General features: G+C 41.0%; 1 protein-coding gene across 5 annotated transcripts in view; it reads right to left on the bottom strand.

The window, feature by feature from the left end:
* The window catches only part of Camsap2 (calmodulin regulated spectrin associated protein family member 2), a 90,133-nt gene that overhangs the window by 5,524 nt on the left and 68,939 nt on the right, over nt 1-15,670 (bottom strand). For 3 of the 5 annotated variants that reach the window (XM_048430928.3, XM_048430930.3, XM_048430932.3), the window contains 7 exons: nt 12,646-12,680; nt 11,809-11,878; nt 7,988-10,202; nt 4,340-4,476; nt 3,676-3,896; nt 1,860-1,959; nt 227-342 (listed from right to left, as the gene is read on the bottom strand). In XM_048430928.3, coding sequence (XP_048286885.3) covers nt 227-342; nt 1,860-1,959; nt 3,676-3,896; nt 4,340-4,476; nt 7,988-10,202; nt 11,809-11,878; nt 12,646-12,680 — 2,894 coding nt within the window. The remainder of the gene's footprint in view (nt 1-226; nt 343-1,859; nt 1,960-3,675; nt 3,897-4,339; nt 4,477-7,987; nt 10,203-11,808; nt 11,879-12,645; nt 12,681-15,670) is intronic. The other 2 variants (XM_048430929.3, XM_048430931.3) reach the window with 1 other exon arrangement.

Below are 15,670 nucleotides of genomic sequence, written 5' to 3'. Positions count from 1 at the left end.
GTATTTTTGCTTTTTTGAGACAGGGTTTTTCTGTGTAGCTGTCCTGGAACTCACTCTGTAGACCAGGTTGGCCTCAAACTCACAGAGATCTCTTGCTTCTGCGTCCTGAGTGCCAGGGTTAAAGGTGTGTGCCACCCGTCCAGCTCAGTAACTCCTCTACTGCACCCTACACCTGCTCTCATGAGTGCATTCAATGAAAACGCTCCCCTGAAATGTTCACACTAACCTGTGTATTCTGTTCCAGAAGCCACCGAAGAAGTTGTTGATGCATTTTCCCAGTCTTTCTCACCATTTCGACTGCCACAGCGACTTGGAGACAAGAAGCCTTCTACAGACTCTGACCTAAACATGAATAACTTAAATTTTATGTCTCAAATGCTTGGGTTTCTGAGGCTGTGTGTGATAGTATCAAGCAAAACAACCTAGAGCTTTGAGAACAAGGTAGTGCTGATACTGTATCTTCTACATGGCACATTATAAATACTACTGGGATGAACTTTTTCCATATGCACAAGAATGGTAAGACAATGGCAAGTCCGAGATTCTGAGAGCCAGAGACACACTCTTTGTTGATGCGTGTGGGCAGTTTTCCTGTCCCAACCGCCAGCTCCAAAATAACCAAAAAGAGGCTTAATATTAATTATAAATGCTCTGCCCTAACTAATTCTCAAAACATAACCCATTTCTATTAATCTATATGCTGCTCTTGGCTTTTACCTCTATCCCATTTTGTGTGTCCAACTCGTTCTGCATTTGGCTGGCGACTCCTCTGACTCTGCCCTTTCTTTACCCAGCATTCTCCCTGTGTCAGGCCATCTTGTCCAATCTCTTGCTGTCTAGCTATGAGCCAATCAGCTTTTTATTAACAATGAGAGCAATACATATTTTTCTTTAAAGATTTATTTATTATGTATACAACATTCTGCCTCCATGTATGCCCGCGTGCCAGAAGATGACGCCAGATCTCATTACAGATGGTTGTGAGCCACCATGTTGCTGTTGGGAATTGAACTCAGGACCTCTGGAAAAGCAGTCAGTGCTCTTAATCACTGAGCCATCTCTCCAGCCCCAAGAGAGCAATACATATTTACAGTGTACAAAGACAGTTCTACAGCAGATATGGGTCTTCTAGTTCATGAAGACACTGATTCTATTTCGTCTATATGCTAGAGAAGGAGTCCAAGAGATCTTATAATCCATGTGTTAGATACAAAGGCTCCAGAATGTGAAATCCAAGCAAATAAAACTACTTTTTAGGTTATTTTAATGTTACTGTTATTTTTCTCTTTCTATTATTTAATTATAGTCATATTAGCAACTATTTGCATATGTTACTATTAGTATTTACAGCTTATAAAAGTATTAATGTTACTAACTCAAATTCTAAGAGAAAAATAGATTATTTACTATAATCACTATATTTACAGATTTATTTACTAATTGTATGGGCACGCTGTGTGTGACCTGTACCATGTCATGCAGAAGGTCAGAGGACACTTACTGGAGCCAGTTCTCTTCTCCCACCTGTGGTCTCAGGGACTGAACTCAGCTCATCAGGGGTGGCAGCGAGCACATTCACCCACAGGGTCATCTTAGTGGCTCTATTTCATATCATTTTAACAAAAAGTTTTTTTGTTTTTCCAAGACAGGGTTTCTCTGCGTAGCCCTGCCTGGCCTGAAACTCACAGACATCAGCCTGCCTCTGCCTCCTGAGTGCTGGAATTAAAGGTATGCACCACCACAACTAAACTAAAATTCTGTGATGTTTCATTTGTTATAAAATATAAAATAACTCTAATTTTTATTTAATTGCAAGTACCACATTCTTTTCTATTAAAAAAAAAATGCTCAGGGCTCACCTTGGTGTCCTCTTGCCCGAGTGAACGCTGTCGTTATCACCTGTGTTCAGCGATGCCAAAGAGAGGCTAGAGACTGAAAAAACACGGTAAATTCGTGATCCTGAACAGAAACAAAATTGGAAATGTAAAAGAAGAAACTAGAAAAGAGTCTGTCCATTAGAAAACACCAGCAATGGTAATTGGGCTTTCTAATTTCTTTTCTTTTTTACTCTGAATCTAAGCACATAATATGGTGCATGCATATAGAAATAATTTAATCTCAGAATCAAGTTTTAGGCTACAACAAAACTAACTTGCTGTCCCAAAAGTAAAGTGGTTAACAGGAGACCTGATACTGTGCTCAGGTTTTTTCAAGAAAGAAACAAGTATTTTGCAGTATCTACTTTCTATGTGTAAAATTAACTTAAAATTTCTCCCCATGTTTTTGTTTGGACTTATTTTTATTTTACATGTACATGAATTTTTGCCTGAATGTATGTGTGTGTCCTGCCTGCATGCCTAGTGCCCGCTGATGCTAGAAGATGGTGCTGGATCCCCTGGAACTGGAGTTATGGATGGTTGTGAACTATTATGTGGTTCCTCTGTAGGAGCAGCACGTGCTCTGAACCACTGGACTATCTCGCTACTCACAGCCTTCTCTTCAGTCTCACAAGCCAGTATCATATTGTCAAAGAGTTTCACCAGACCAGGCTTATTCCTATAGCCTCGGATACTGGAAGGAATACAGAAGCACAATCGCTAGTTGTAGGCCAGCTTGTGCTAAAAACCAAGAATACAAGCAGAAGCTTCACTGCCTAGCAACAGTGACTTTTAGGTTATTAACTCTAGGACTCGGGCTAGCTATAGGAGTTTCTGTTTAGTTTTGAAGTGCTAAGGATAGAATCTAGAGCCTCACGCATGTTAGGTAAGGCCTCTACCTTTATCCTTAGCTCTAACTACAGGAACTGTCTGAAATTTTCTAAGGCACTACTTTAAATAAAATGGCTTAAAAACTATGCAGTTGAATTTAAAAGATGTATTTTCTCAACTCCAAAAAATTATAATTTTGGATTTTTGACTCTATCTTACAGGTGGGGGGCTTCTGAAATCTTGACCTGATGTTCTTTACTGTACAGATAACAACGGCCAGGGGTATGGTCAACGGGAGAGTGCATGCATCTCATGTGCGATGTCCTGGATTTAATCTTTCACCCAGAACCTCCAGAACAATGACAACAAAAAATACAGGCACGTTTCTTATACATTTTACACACATAACATTTATCCTAAATTCTAAATTTTTACACAGTAGTTAATCATTAGGGGATGTGGCGCCATTGGGAGAGTGCTTGCCCATCAAGAACAAAGCCCTGGATTCAACTCCAACACTACATTAGAGGGGCACAAGTACATGTACATGCCTGCAACTCCAGCACTTACAAGGCAGAGACAGGAGGACCAGAGTTCAAGGTTATCCTTGGCTATATAGCGAATTTCAGGTTAGCATGAGCTATGAGACCTGTCTTAAGAGTGGGAAAAAAAAGGGAGACAGATATGGTAACTGATGGACGTTACATCTGTAGACAGGATTTTCTAATAAGTTAGTACTTAAATTACATTTTTAGCATTTCACATTTGACCTACTAAATATATGCATGCACATATAACGCACCTAGATTAAATAAAAATTTCCTTTGCTTATTTTGGCTTTCCAAATAAGGCCATGCATCACCTCAAACTGTGTATCCAATTTAGTATTACCAAGGCAATGTCAAGTTAGTACAACAAACCAAGCTGGTGTTTATGAACAGACCTCCTTATAAGTAACTGGTGCTACCTGGAGGGCCTTTGATTGGTGTTTTGGGGGATTCAATATGATCTCTGTGAATAGATTTTGGCCGCTGTTTTTTCTGTTTTGCCACCTGAGGACGAGGCTTGATTACTGTGTCCATGTCTTCCATTAGCTTCAGCTGTTTCCGCCTCATGTACTCCTGCCTAATGAACTCTCTGCGTGCTCGCTCGTCTTCCTTCTTCTGACGTTCTTCCTCAGTCTTACGCCTAAAAACCAAATGGCTGAATTGATTATTTTGTATACCAAATACAAATGACACTAGAGAGAGCTATATGTTTGGTAGGAGAAAAAGAAAATTACTATATTTCAGAACCTTGGGAGAAAATATAGTTTGTTTAAAATGTACTTGAGAGCATTTACAATTTTGGTCATCTTTGTGTGTGTGTATGTTTCTCAGTGAAGTTAATTTAATGTTCTTTAAACATTAATATAGATTTTCAAAGTTAATGTTCATGGAGAACTTTACTCTGACAAACAAAATGAATACTTTGAACTTCTAAAAATCACCCAAAGTCAGCAAGGATCCAGCTGCCTTCCACTGCCCACGGGACATCTGAAAACTGTTAGTAACACGCAGCTGTGGAGCTGCCCCTGGACACACTTGCAGATCTCTCTGCCGAGATACAGAACTTGGCAGCGGCATCCTTACCTTGTCTCCTCTTTCTTATGCTCCATTTCCGCTTCTAGCTGCTGCTTCCGAAGCTGAGTCTCCTTCTCCCTCCTTAAACGTTTCTCCAGCAAAGCTGCTCGCTTCATTGCCATGTCATTTTCTGCCTTTTGATCATCCTAAGGACAAATGTTGTTGAAAAACAGTAAACATTTTAGATTTCAATTTTTTTGTTTTCTAGCATAGCCACTTTTTTTTTTCCTTCCTTTTTTCAAGATAGAGTTTCTTTGGGTTATAGCCCTGGCTGTCCAGGAACTCACTCTGTAGATCAGGTTGACCTTGAACTCACAGAAATCTGCCTGTCTCTGCCTCCAAGTGCTGGGATTAAAGGCATGTGCTACCACTGCCTGGCAACATAGTCACATCTTGTAGTTACTCATACCTGAAAATCTTAACTAATTACAACTTTACCAAATGTGGACATGATGCAGAAAATGTAAAAATCCCTAAAACTTAATCAGAAGAAAAAAAAAATGAAAACAAGTTTTTGTTTGTTTGTTTGTTTGTTTGTTTTTACTATGTTTTGGGCATTCCAGTGTGGACATACATTACACAGTTCATGTGTGGAGTTGGGTGGACTGGTGGGTAACTTGTAGGAGGAGTTCGCAGTTCTTTCCTCCACCATGTAGGTCCCAGGGACTGAGCTCAGGTCGCCAGGTTTGGTGTTAAGAGCCCTTCTTTTACCTGATGGACCATCTAATGGCCTAAAAACAACAATTAAAAAAAACTTACATTTATGTGTGTTTGTCTACCCTGTATTTATGCCATGGCATATGCATGGGAGTCAGAGGACAACTTGACTCCCAATTTAGATTGTCAGCTTTGACAAGTGTCTGTCCCCACTGAATCACCTCACTCGCCTTCAAATACCTGGCTTTGATTCTAATAACCTAAAGTAGCCGAGTCAGTCCCCATTTTAAAAACCATATTTAGATTATAACGAACAATCAGATAAGAAACATTCCAAAACTAGCCATCAAATGTCATGTCCCATCAGTGGTGCAGGGCTTGTTTCTAGTTGAGTTATTTTTCAGCTGAGGTGCTGACAGTCTGGCTTCATCTGGAAGAAGAGATGGGCATAATTCCTATTCTGAAGTTCTGCCGTTCTGAGAACAGATCGCCATCTGTAACCCTCCTGGACTTACTGATCCACGAGGGCAGTCTCAGTCCTCAGGAGACCTATACGCTGCAGTTCTTTACAATTCAAGCAAGAAGCGAGTAACAAGTTGCAGAACTGGTTCACTGTCTTTTTAAAAGACTTCTTGAGGATACTGATTTCTTTAGTGGCTAATATATTTACACCACAGTGCTGGGCATGACAGGTATTAAATCACACAGAAAAGAGGCACTTTTGCCTCCTGCTTTACCTGGAAGCCCAGAGACATATTTCACGATGAATGAAAAAAGTCAGAAGGTATCACTGAACCTATCAGCTCAAACATGCATTTCTGTGTCTAACAAAACATACACATTACACTATACTCTGGGTAAAAAGAACCAGTCCCCCTGGGTATTCACAGTCTAAGTAAAAAAGAAAAGACAAACAAAAAAAACAAAGAGAACTGAAAAATCTGGATTACAAATGCATTGTCAGGACACGCAGGATGCCACAGAGACACAGTTAACTAATCAAGGAAGCATGAAAATCTTAGGGGAAACAGAGTTCAAAACAGTCTAGATCAGGGGTTCTCAACCTTCCTAATGCTGTGACCCTATAATACAGTTCCTCATGTCATGGTGACCCCTAACCATAAAACTATTTCATTGCTACTTGACAACTGTAATTTTGCTACTGCTATGAATCATAATGTAAATATCTGATATACAGGATATCTGATATGTGACCCCTGTGGGGATTATGACCCACAGGTTGAGAACCTCTGGTCTGGAAACTAAGAGGAAGAGTCTAGACAAGTAGGCATGCGTTGTCTAGTTGTATGTTCCTGAGTTGTGATGAGGTCTGAACTTTACAAACCCTTGCCCAGAATGCCTGAGGATATAAATTCACTCTCCAGCACCACCTTTAGAAATAAAAGAGGAGTCTCCAGTGGAACCTGGCTCTTGGAGACAGCAGCATGAAGAACAGGATGGCTAGGGGTCCATGTAAGAAATTATACCATGTCAAAGGGATGACCTCTGGGGCAGTAAAGGCAAGACATGAACACGATGGAGGTACAGATGGATGCCTAGTTTATGTTGAAGACTCTCCTGCCCCATTTTCCTTTGTGGGTAAAGAATAAGGTAGCAGACGTCTCTAAACATGCACATAAAACTTTGCTGTGTTACTATCTATAGTAGCAGTCTATAAAAAACAAAAGCAAACAAACAAAAACCTCAGTAGTTGTACATGATTAGGAGCCAAAACATGACTTACATCCAAATTTCTAAATGTCTAGAGAGGCCTAAGGGACAAGCACCATGAGATAAAATTTAAAATAATCACAGCATTAAATTGTCAGCAGTAAAACTAGCAATCCCCGCCATCTCAACAGCCTCAGCGTGCCGCTTCTCCCCATGACTACTGCACGCTAAGCCTTCACTCTCAGAACGTGCGCTGGGCACTTTTCTAATCACACCCGCCCTGTGCAGCTCTACAGGCTCAACGCTAACAGTCCCCAGCTAAAGAAGTACGAGCAGCACATGTTTCAGACTGTTACTAACATTCTTCCATGAGGTAATTTAGAAAAATACAAAGATGACGAAATGGATAACTGGGGAGAGAAAAAGCACTAATATTATTAAGGTTTTATTTATAAATGCTAAGATCTTTATATCAAGAATAATAGTGTCTAGGCTCTGTCATTTATTTGGTTGAAGTACTATTTAACTATTGTTATCTAACAGCAATAGTAATTATATTCCTAACCTGTGCAGATAAAATAGAGATCACCCGTTTTTGTGCCTTAACAACAAATCTGAAGCATGCATGCATCTTCAGTTACAGAAAAACAAAATAGGGTCTGTGATGCAGAATATAAGCAGGTAATATGATGGCCAACAGATCATGTATACATCTTTCTTCAAGCTGTTTTTTTTTTAATGATTTATTTATTTATTATGTATACAACATTCCTTCCATGTATGCTTGCATGCCAGAAGAGGGCACCAGATCTCATTATAGATGGCTGTGAGCTACCATGTGGTTACTGGGAATTGAACTCAGGACCTCTGGAAGAGCCCCTCTTCAAGTAGTTTTTAAAAGAGGTTTTGGGGAGCAGACAGTATAGTCAGTGGCAAAGCTCTGCTCGGGATGCAAGGCCTTGCCTTTGGTTCCCAGAAAAAGAGACCTACATCTTAATGATAACATCAAGCTACATGCTTTTAAAAACGTTTCACTTTGTATGGCCCATATCGGATAACTTTGAAAAACTCAAAAAAATATGATAAAAAAAGCCTTAACATGCCAAGACTGTGGCAGAGGATTGCAGCTCGAATCTGCACTGGGATACGGCCGTAGCACCACAATGTACCTTAGCATTTAGAACAAGGCAGGCACGCCTAGACACGTTTCAGGAATAATGGCTGCCTTGCAATGAAAGAGACGGTTCCTGAAGAAGCAAACACATCAATTTAGAAAGCATACAGGTACCCATCCCAAGAGGACGCTCGGAGCGTGTGGGTCAGCATTACCTTAAAAAAGAATCCACAGCAGACTTTCTGGTCATCATCAAACTGCTCTTTATCACTCTCGCCGTCACATTTCTCAACAGATACATCGGCCTTTTCAGGGGGTTTCAAATCTGACAGAGAAACTTCAATCAGACTGACACTCTTAGGAGCAGTAGATGGGAGGGCAGGTTTAGGAGGCGGGTCTGTGGGTTGACTCAATTGGTCCTCATTTGCTGTCACACGCACAGTCTCTGTGACGGGCTGTGACAAGACCTCAGCAACTGTTGATTCAAGAGGTTTAATCTCCTTCTCCCCAGGATTATGGTCACAAGGTTCCAAGGTCCCTTTGCACTCTGACGGCTCCTTTTTAATCTCCTCTTTTGGTTTAGCCTCTCTCAATTGAGGCTCTCCATCATCACCAAAACACACAAATGACCGTGTCTGAATGGGAACCTGACTGGGTGAAAACCTCCTCAACCGAGGAAGACTATCCACAGACCGAGGAGGTGTCAGGGTTCGATTCAAAGGAGTTATTTTTAATTCATTTGGCCGTGGAGTCCTTTGATTTCTAACAGAAAAAGATGCGCTCTTTCTGTGGGAAGACTGTGGAGACGGGTGAGTAGGGCGTGGGGAGTCAGACGAGAACGGAGCAGTAGCTGACGACAAGCCTGCCTGTCTAGGTTTAAAATCTCGAACTTGCTTCTGTGGAGAGGGTTGTGGAGGTGAAATCACCCAAGACTGCTGCTCTCTCATCTGCATTAACATCTCCTGCTGAAGGGACAGGCGTTGCATTTCTTGTTGTAGAAAATGCAGGGATGAATTTAGCTTTTCAATGGACTTTGTATATTCTAAAATTTCTCCTTCATTTAAAGTCTCTTCTGAAGGGCTTGCCAGGTTCCACTGTTTCTCGGGATCAACGGGCGTGGTTGGAGACTTCAGCCATTTGCCCTGAGGATTCTCCATGCTCTCCTTTATGTCCGCTAGAGACTTGCTCCTCTGTCCGTCAATTTTTTGCAATTCTTTTTCTTTTGCTCGGTCTGTATACACTTTCTCATCTTCTGCACCCGCTGCTTCCTCTCGAAGAGGGGAAATCCCATCCCCTTTCTTTTTCACTACAGTTAGGAATGCTGTCCTTCCCATTTTCTGCCTCTGTTTAGTAAAAGCAGCTTCCATTTTCTTTTTCTGGGCTTCTATAGCACGTCTCTTTTCTTCCAGTCTCATCCTAAGGTGCACCATTTCAGAAGCCAACAGCTGGGTAGTGTCCCGTCCTTGGGCAATGCCTGTTTCTTCTGGAATCTGGGCCCAAGATACTACATGAGGAATATTAAGCTCGGAGCCCTCTGGTGTAGTTTTCTGAGAACTGCTCCCACTACTTTTCCCATCGGTATGATTGAGCTTCCGGAACTTCTGCTCAGCAAAGCTGGTCATTTTCACTCCGGAGCTAGAGGAAGCACTGCTCCCTGGCTGAGACTTGGTGCTGATGGTACTTGGGCAAGGACTCAGGGCTTCTCTGTGGTTGCTGGCTCTTATATCATAGTCCTGAAGAAATTTAGATGCATCATCCATGTCAGAGTCTAAGCTAACAGTGTAATCTCTCAGCGAAGAGACTTCATCCATTGTTTCCGGAATATCCTCTGAAGGAACATGAATCCCAGTGTCAACTTCGGTTGTGTCTGTTATGGGACTCAAGGCGCCTTTTGTATCGGTTACATTATCAGGACTAGACTGATTTAGCTTGATATTTGAATTTAGGATACTCAAATCCTGACTATGAAGAAAGAAGCCATTAGCAATCTGATCTGGCCGAGGCGTATGAGGAGATTTTTCAGTGTCGTGAATTATTTGTAATGCTTCTTCAATGCTTGGAGTCTCAATCTGATTGCCAAACTCATCTAGAAGTCCTCTGTTTTGTAAAGCCCCATTTGGAAGCCTGTAGTGAGTATTCTCATTAGAATTTAGGTCATTTGTGCTACGAGGCACGGTAGACTTGAGGTCACCACGAGGGTCTACATGAAGTTCTTCTTCAATGCCTTCTTCTTCTTCTTCTTCTTCTTCTTCTTCTCCATTCATTGGCTTGAAGGACAGATTTTTTCTGATGTGTTTGGATGCACGGCTGTTATTGAGAGTAAGCCCTTCGTTACTAACAGAGCGGATGATTCCTCGGTTTGGAGTGGAACTCTGTGCACTGTCTTCTTTATCAAAAGAAATATCAAATGAAACACCATGCACTGAAGTTCTAAAACAGATGGAAAGACGAAATATTTAGGAAACTGTATAAATAAATGATTTAAAAAACACCACTGAACAATTATTTGAAAGTCTATGCCCTTCTTTCATTTTTCACTAATGGGTAATAGAGTAAACACTTGGGAGCTATTATTTATGGATAATTTACATTGGGATAATTTTTGTATATTGATACAAGTTCAAATTATATTTGTTACTTTTGTTTACATTATTTGTACATATTACAAAGTTATTTTGTCAGATTATATATATGCATGCTTCTACCTCGGTTTAAGACATTTTGTATATTGATACAACTTTTAGGGTATATTTTCATATTATTATAGGTCAATAGTTGTTCATGTATGTTGTACATACAGTCAGATCAATTAGGTTCTTTAGATACATAGAGACTGTATTCTGTCTAGATAGGTATTTTTCAACCACTTCAAAGAACATGGCATCTAAATAACTTAGGGTTCTGCTGACATGAGACACGACTGCTTCTGACAGCACCAATCTATTCCCGAGAGAATGTTGAGCACCAAAGACACTCCACTTGGAGCTTGTTTTCTTCTTGGCAAAACTGGCCTTTGGGCAAGGAACTGACAATGCCTCAACCACTGACAAGTTACACAGTATCTGGAAATAGATAAGTAGGACTGTCAAATCTTGCCGAGACAGGGTAAAATGGTTTTAAAAAATTTTCTGCCTCTGAAAATGGTCTGTCAGTTACATTAGGCCTTAGCCAACGTTGCTTCAACGTTGCAAAATGAGACTTTGGGTGATTGCTCAGGTAGCTAATTGTCTCCTCATATATTGCTTGCTTTGGAAGCTACTTGATTGTACTTCCTGCCTGTTCAAGTAATATTATCTCCCTTCTCTCAGGCCTCTGATGGGGTTAAAGATTAGACAGTTGTAGTTACTGTACTCTTATGATCTAGCCAAGCCATTTCCTATATAAGACTTAGACTCCTTAGGACAGAATGTTTATTAAAACATTCAGCATATGTTCCTTGCTTAATATTGTTTATGCTGATTGTAATTGTAATCTTATACTTGATATCTGTTCCTAGTGTATATTGTTTTGTACTGGGCTTGGAACTCTCTTACTTAAACAAAAGGGGGAGGTGCTGTGGGAGCTCCTTCCGCTCCTTTAGCCAATAGCCTTTAAGATACCAGCCCACTTGGGTGTGGTTTCTTATACTTTTAAAAAGCAGCAGAACTAGTGCGCTCGTTCTCTCTTGTTTCTGGCTCCCTTTCCAGTGGCTAGACTCTGTTTCCTGTTTGTATTGAGAGGACTGTTGTTTGGGACAGTGATCTGTAAGTTTTTCCCCTCAAATAAATAACCCTTTTTATTATCCCTAATTCTTAACTGGTGTGGGATTGTTTTGCGGCTTCATTTCACTATCTTATGGACCTCAAGGAAAGATTGGACTATTTCATTACCTTTTAATTTAGCCTCTTTGGCCTCTTTCAGACCCCTATGCTGTCCTTTTCAAAGTTAAGTCCTAATTAAAATTTTGATTTGACAGCTTGGCTAATGACAACAAAAAAGCAGAGGGAGATAAAAGTGACTTTTCTGGTAACATGACTGTACTAATAACTTTGCTTACCTTTTCTCTTTCGGCCATGTTCCTATGAAGCCATCAACGTAAGACATAGATGAAGACCTCCTAATTCCTCCTTCAAATGCGAAAAAGGAAAACTCATTGAAACCACACGTTTTAACATATTTGAGAGTTCATTAAAGGCACTAAAACATGGAACCTCAGTAATTAAAACACAACAAAGTAATTTTTTAAATAAAGTTTTAAAGAGGAATATGTAGTTTATAGCTAACAACTGACTAGCATGAGAGACTCTGGGGTTATTCCAATGTACTTCCCTGACAGAGTAAGTATATACATGTAAAGAATTTTATTACAAACCAAGCAAACATATACGCACATCCACTAGGGAGTGGCTCATGGCTCTAATACTGGCTAGCACTTGGGAGGCTGAGGCAGGAGGGGTAGTAGTACAAGACTAGTTTGGGTAACACAAAGAGACCTCTTCTCAAGAAAAAACAGAAACAGCACAGTGGCACACGTATTAACTGGACACAGTGGGGGCACACCTGCATCCCCAGCACTCACACCACAAGTTCATGATCATCTTTGGCCACAGAAGGAGTTTGAGGCTTGTCTGGGCTGTAAGAGATCTTATCTCCAAAACAAAACAAAAGCAAGCACAGGAGCTAGGAAAGTAGCTCCTTGGTACTGCTCCTGCCTAGCATATGATAGCTGAGGTCCTTGGTTAGATCTCTAAAACCACAAAAAAGGGGGAAAGCAGGCATGGAGCTACAGACCACCCATCATGTACAGAGCAAAGACTTTTCAGAAAAAGACTAGATATTTATGTTTATTCTCACTCATTCTCCATTTTCCTCACAGGCCTTTCCAATACCTTACCTGAGGCCGAAGAGTGAGCCTGAGGACGCGCACATCTAAAAGGCAAATGATGAGACTGTAAATACAGCTCCTTCCCAACACAGAGTAAATATAATAAATTCTCTTTTCACACACACACTTTTATAAAAAATTAAAAAGCAAATTAAACCCATTAATTTGCAGTATTTTAGGGAGACCTAACTCTCTAAAACCTTCTGTATAATAAAATCCCACAGAAGACCCTGACAAGCCTCTCAGAACAGTCTGGGTCTCTAGACCTCCAACACCGCCGACAATGAGCTTCATAAAGACACAGGCTTTCCTGTTACACCTTACCCAACTCTGCCCCGTTTAACTAAACACGGGGGAGCTGAGAACTTCTTTTCTTAGGTGATAGTGATTAATTGGCCTAAGATACTCTCTCAATCCTCCTTTTGGGTTTTCAGGGGCCATATTCTGCTGGCTTCAAGAGAAGGTATACATCCTATCCCCAGTGGACGGGAATCAGGTGTAAGGGGCAGGAGCTCTGGCTCACTCCATCATCCTATCCTTCAGCCCATATCAACAGAGACTCTGAACAAGTCTGCACAGATTCAGGTCAGGATCAATGTTGTACTTTCACTACTTAATGAAAGCTTAGTCAATGAGCTCTCTAGAGAGCAAAAATACTGAGTGATTGCCTGTGCAAACCAAATGCTGTCTGGGGTCTCCGAATCTTTCCCCTGGCATGTGCAGCTTATTCTCTCGGCGAACATGTAGTCAGTTGTTAGGACTGTCAAGAGCACAGACAGTTTCTAAGCATGTCTGTGATAGTCCTCCTTCTGAAATATACTTCAGCTTATCCTGAATACTAGGAAACTGGTTATTAAAACATGTTCATTCTTTTCTTCTTCCCCAAATAACGACTACCACTATTTGGTAAAAGCTGGCTGTCTCACTTTCAAACTCGCACATAGGATTTTAGCGTGTATTCTTCTGAATCAACTTGAGCCAAGGAAATGAGGCAGCTGCTGGGCCTGTCTTTTGCTGTGACTGCCTGCATTTTACTCATCAGACCTTTATTTTTTGGTGCATTAACACCTGTAGATGTGATCACACTATTCCCAGGGAGAGGAAAAATGATCAAATCCTTCCTCAGAAGTTCATTGAAGGGGGGTTGCAGATGGCTCAGCAGTTAAGAACACTGCCTTTTCTTCCAGAGGTTCTGGATTCAATTCCCAGCACCCATATGGTAACTCACAACTGTCTGTAACTCCCATTCCAGAGGATCCAAAACCTTCACACAGATACACGTGCAGGCAGAATGCCAATGTACATAAATTAAATAAATAAGTCATCAAGAAGTTCTACGAAGGATCATGGGGAGACTCATAGAAGACAGAGGGCCTAGGAGCCTAGGAAAACAATAGGCAGTAACTCAAGGATTCAGAATCTACCTGGGTTATTAGGGTTCTCCTAGAAAAGAGAAAAGTAGTCACTGGGCTATCTAAGATAAAAGAGATGAGTCTCCATAGGACCCAAGCTACTTTTTCCCAGGGTCAGAAACACAGAGACATGGGGACTGTTCATTTAGATCCTTGTCCTAGTCACGACTGAATAATCTACTCTCAAGCCTCACTGTTCACGTTTGAATGGAAGTAGACTGAGTATGGGAATGGTGATCCAGAAGGAAATGGAGTCACTCAGGACAGCATTGAGGAAATTATATTTAGAAAGCTTCCCTTAGGGAAAATATAAACAGCAGTTCCTAGATTAGTTACATACACATCTGTCCCTTGGGAGGTCAGATCCAGGGCCTTGGACATGCTAAGCAAGCGTTCTGTAACTGAGCGATGCCCCAGCACCAGATCCCTAGTACTTCATAACTAATCCTCCTGCATTCAATTGTGAGGCAGGCACAGAATGGAAACTTAACGAAGTTGCAGTACACTGGAGGCTAAGGAGAGGAAAGCTCTCCTTTCACTTTAAAGAGATAGATGCGTTATAGACACCAGGAAGTTCACGAAGGTAGGAAATACGGAGGGAAAAGGGCTGCAAGTTCAGTCACTCTGACTGTTCACAAACACATACTTGACAAAAACCTTTTAAATGACAATGACAGCTTCAGAATAAGTTTTTATTTTTATATAATTAGGCCAAGAATGCAAAGAGTACTTTAAAGATTTTACTCATACCTTTTTAAAATGTATTTTTAATAGATCTCCTTGATTTTCCAAAAACCCACAAAGCATAGTAACGTTAAACAAAAGAATAAGATAGATTGGGGAGTCTAAAGTTAATATAAATTCTAAGCTGCAGTAAATACAAATGAAAAGTCTAAGACTGGGTATAGTGGTGCACACTGTTAAACTGTTAATCTCAGCACACAGGAGGCAGGGCACTGCACCAGTGCACCTCTGTGAGTTAGTGGTATCCTGGTCTACAGAGAGTCCCAGGCTAGCCAGAGCTATATAGTGAGACCCTGTCCAAAAATGGTGATGCACGCCTTTAAACCCAGCACTTGGGAGAAGGAGGCAGAAGGATCCCCGAGTACAAGACCAATCTGGTATTCAGAGCAAGTCCCAGGACAGTCAGGGTTACACAGAGAAACCCTGTCCTGAAAAACCAAATAAATAAATTAAAAAATTTAAACTAACAATTGACTTATAATACACCTGGATCACCAGTCAGGGTTATTCTGATAATTATTAGGACACTCTACTTTCAATTCAGCTCCTTATGTTAAAGACTAAAGCATTCAATAAAGATTCAATATTATATTCAATTGCTACTTTTTAATAACTAGGTACCTAGAAAACAAAGTGGCGGTGTGGCGAGGTGATTTGAATGGAAAAAAAAAAAGAAAAAAAAAAAAGGCTCCCACTGCCCCAGACATTTGAACACCCAGGTCCCAGTCTCGCTGGAGGAAGTGTGTCACTGGGTCAGGCTCTGGGGGCTGAGCCTTTCCACCTGTACTTTACTGTTCTGCTTTATGTTCTTGCTCTGGCTGCCTGCTGCCACACCTCCCCTGCTGGACCCCCCTTCTGGAACCACAGCAACAAAAATT

This window comes from Myodes glareolus, chromosome 5 (assembly GCF_982192425.1).
Source record: "Myodes glareolus chromosome 5, mMyoGla1.1, whole genome shotgun sequence".
Classification (NCBI taxonomy): Eukaryota; Metazoa; Chordata; class Mammalia; order Rodentia; family Cricetidae; genus Myodes; species Myodes glareolus.
The sequence above is the reverse complement of the archived record's forward strand: the minus strand, read 5'-3'. Positions and strand labels throughout refer to the sequence as shown.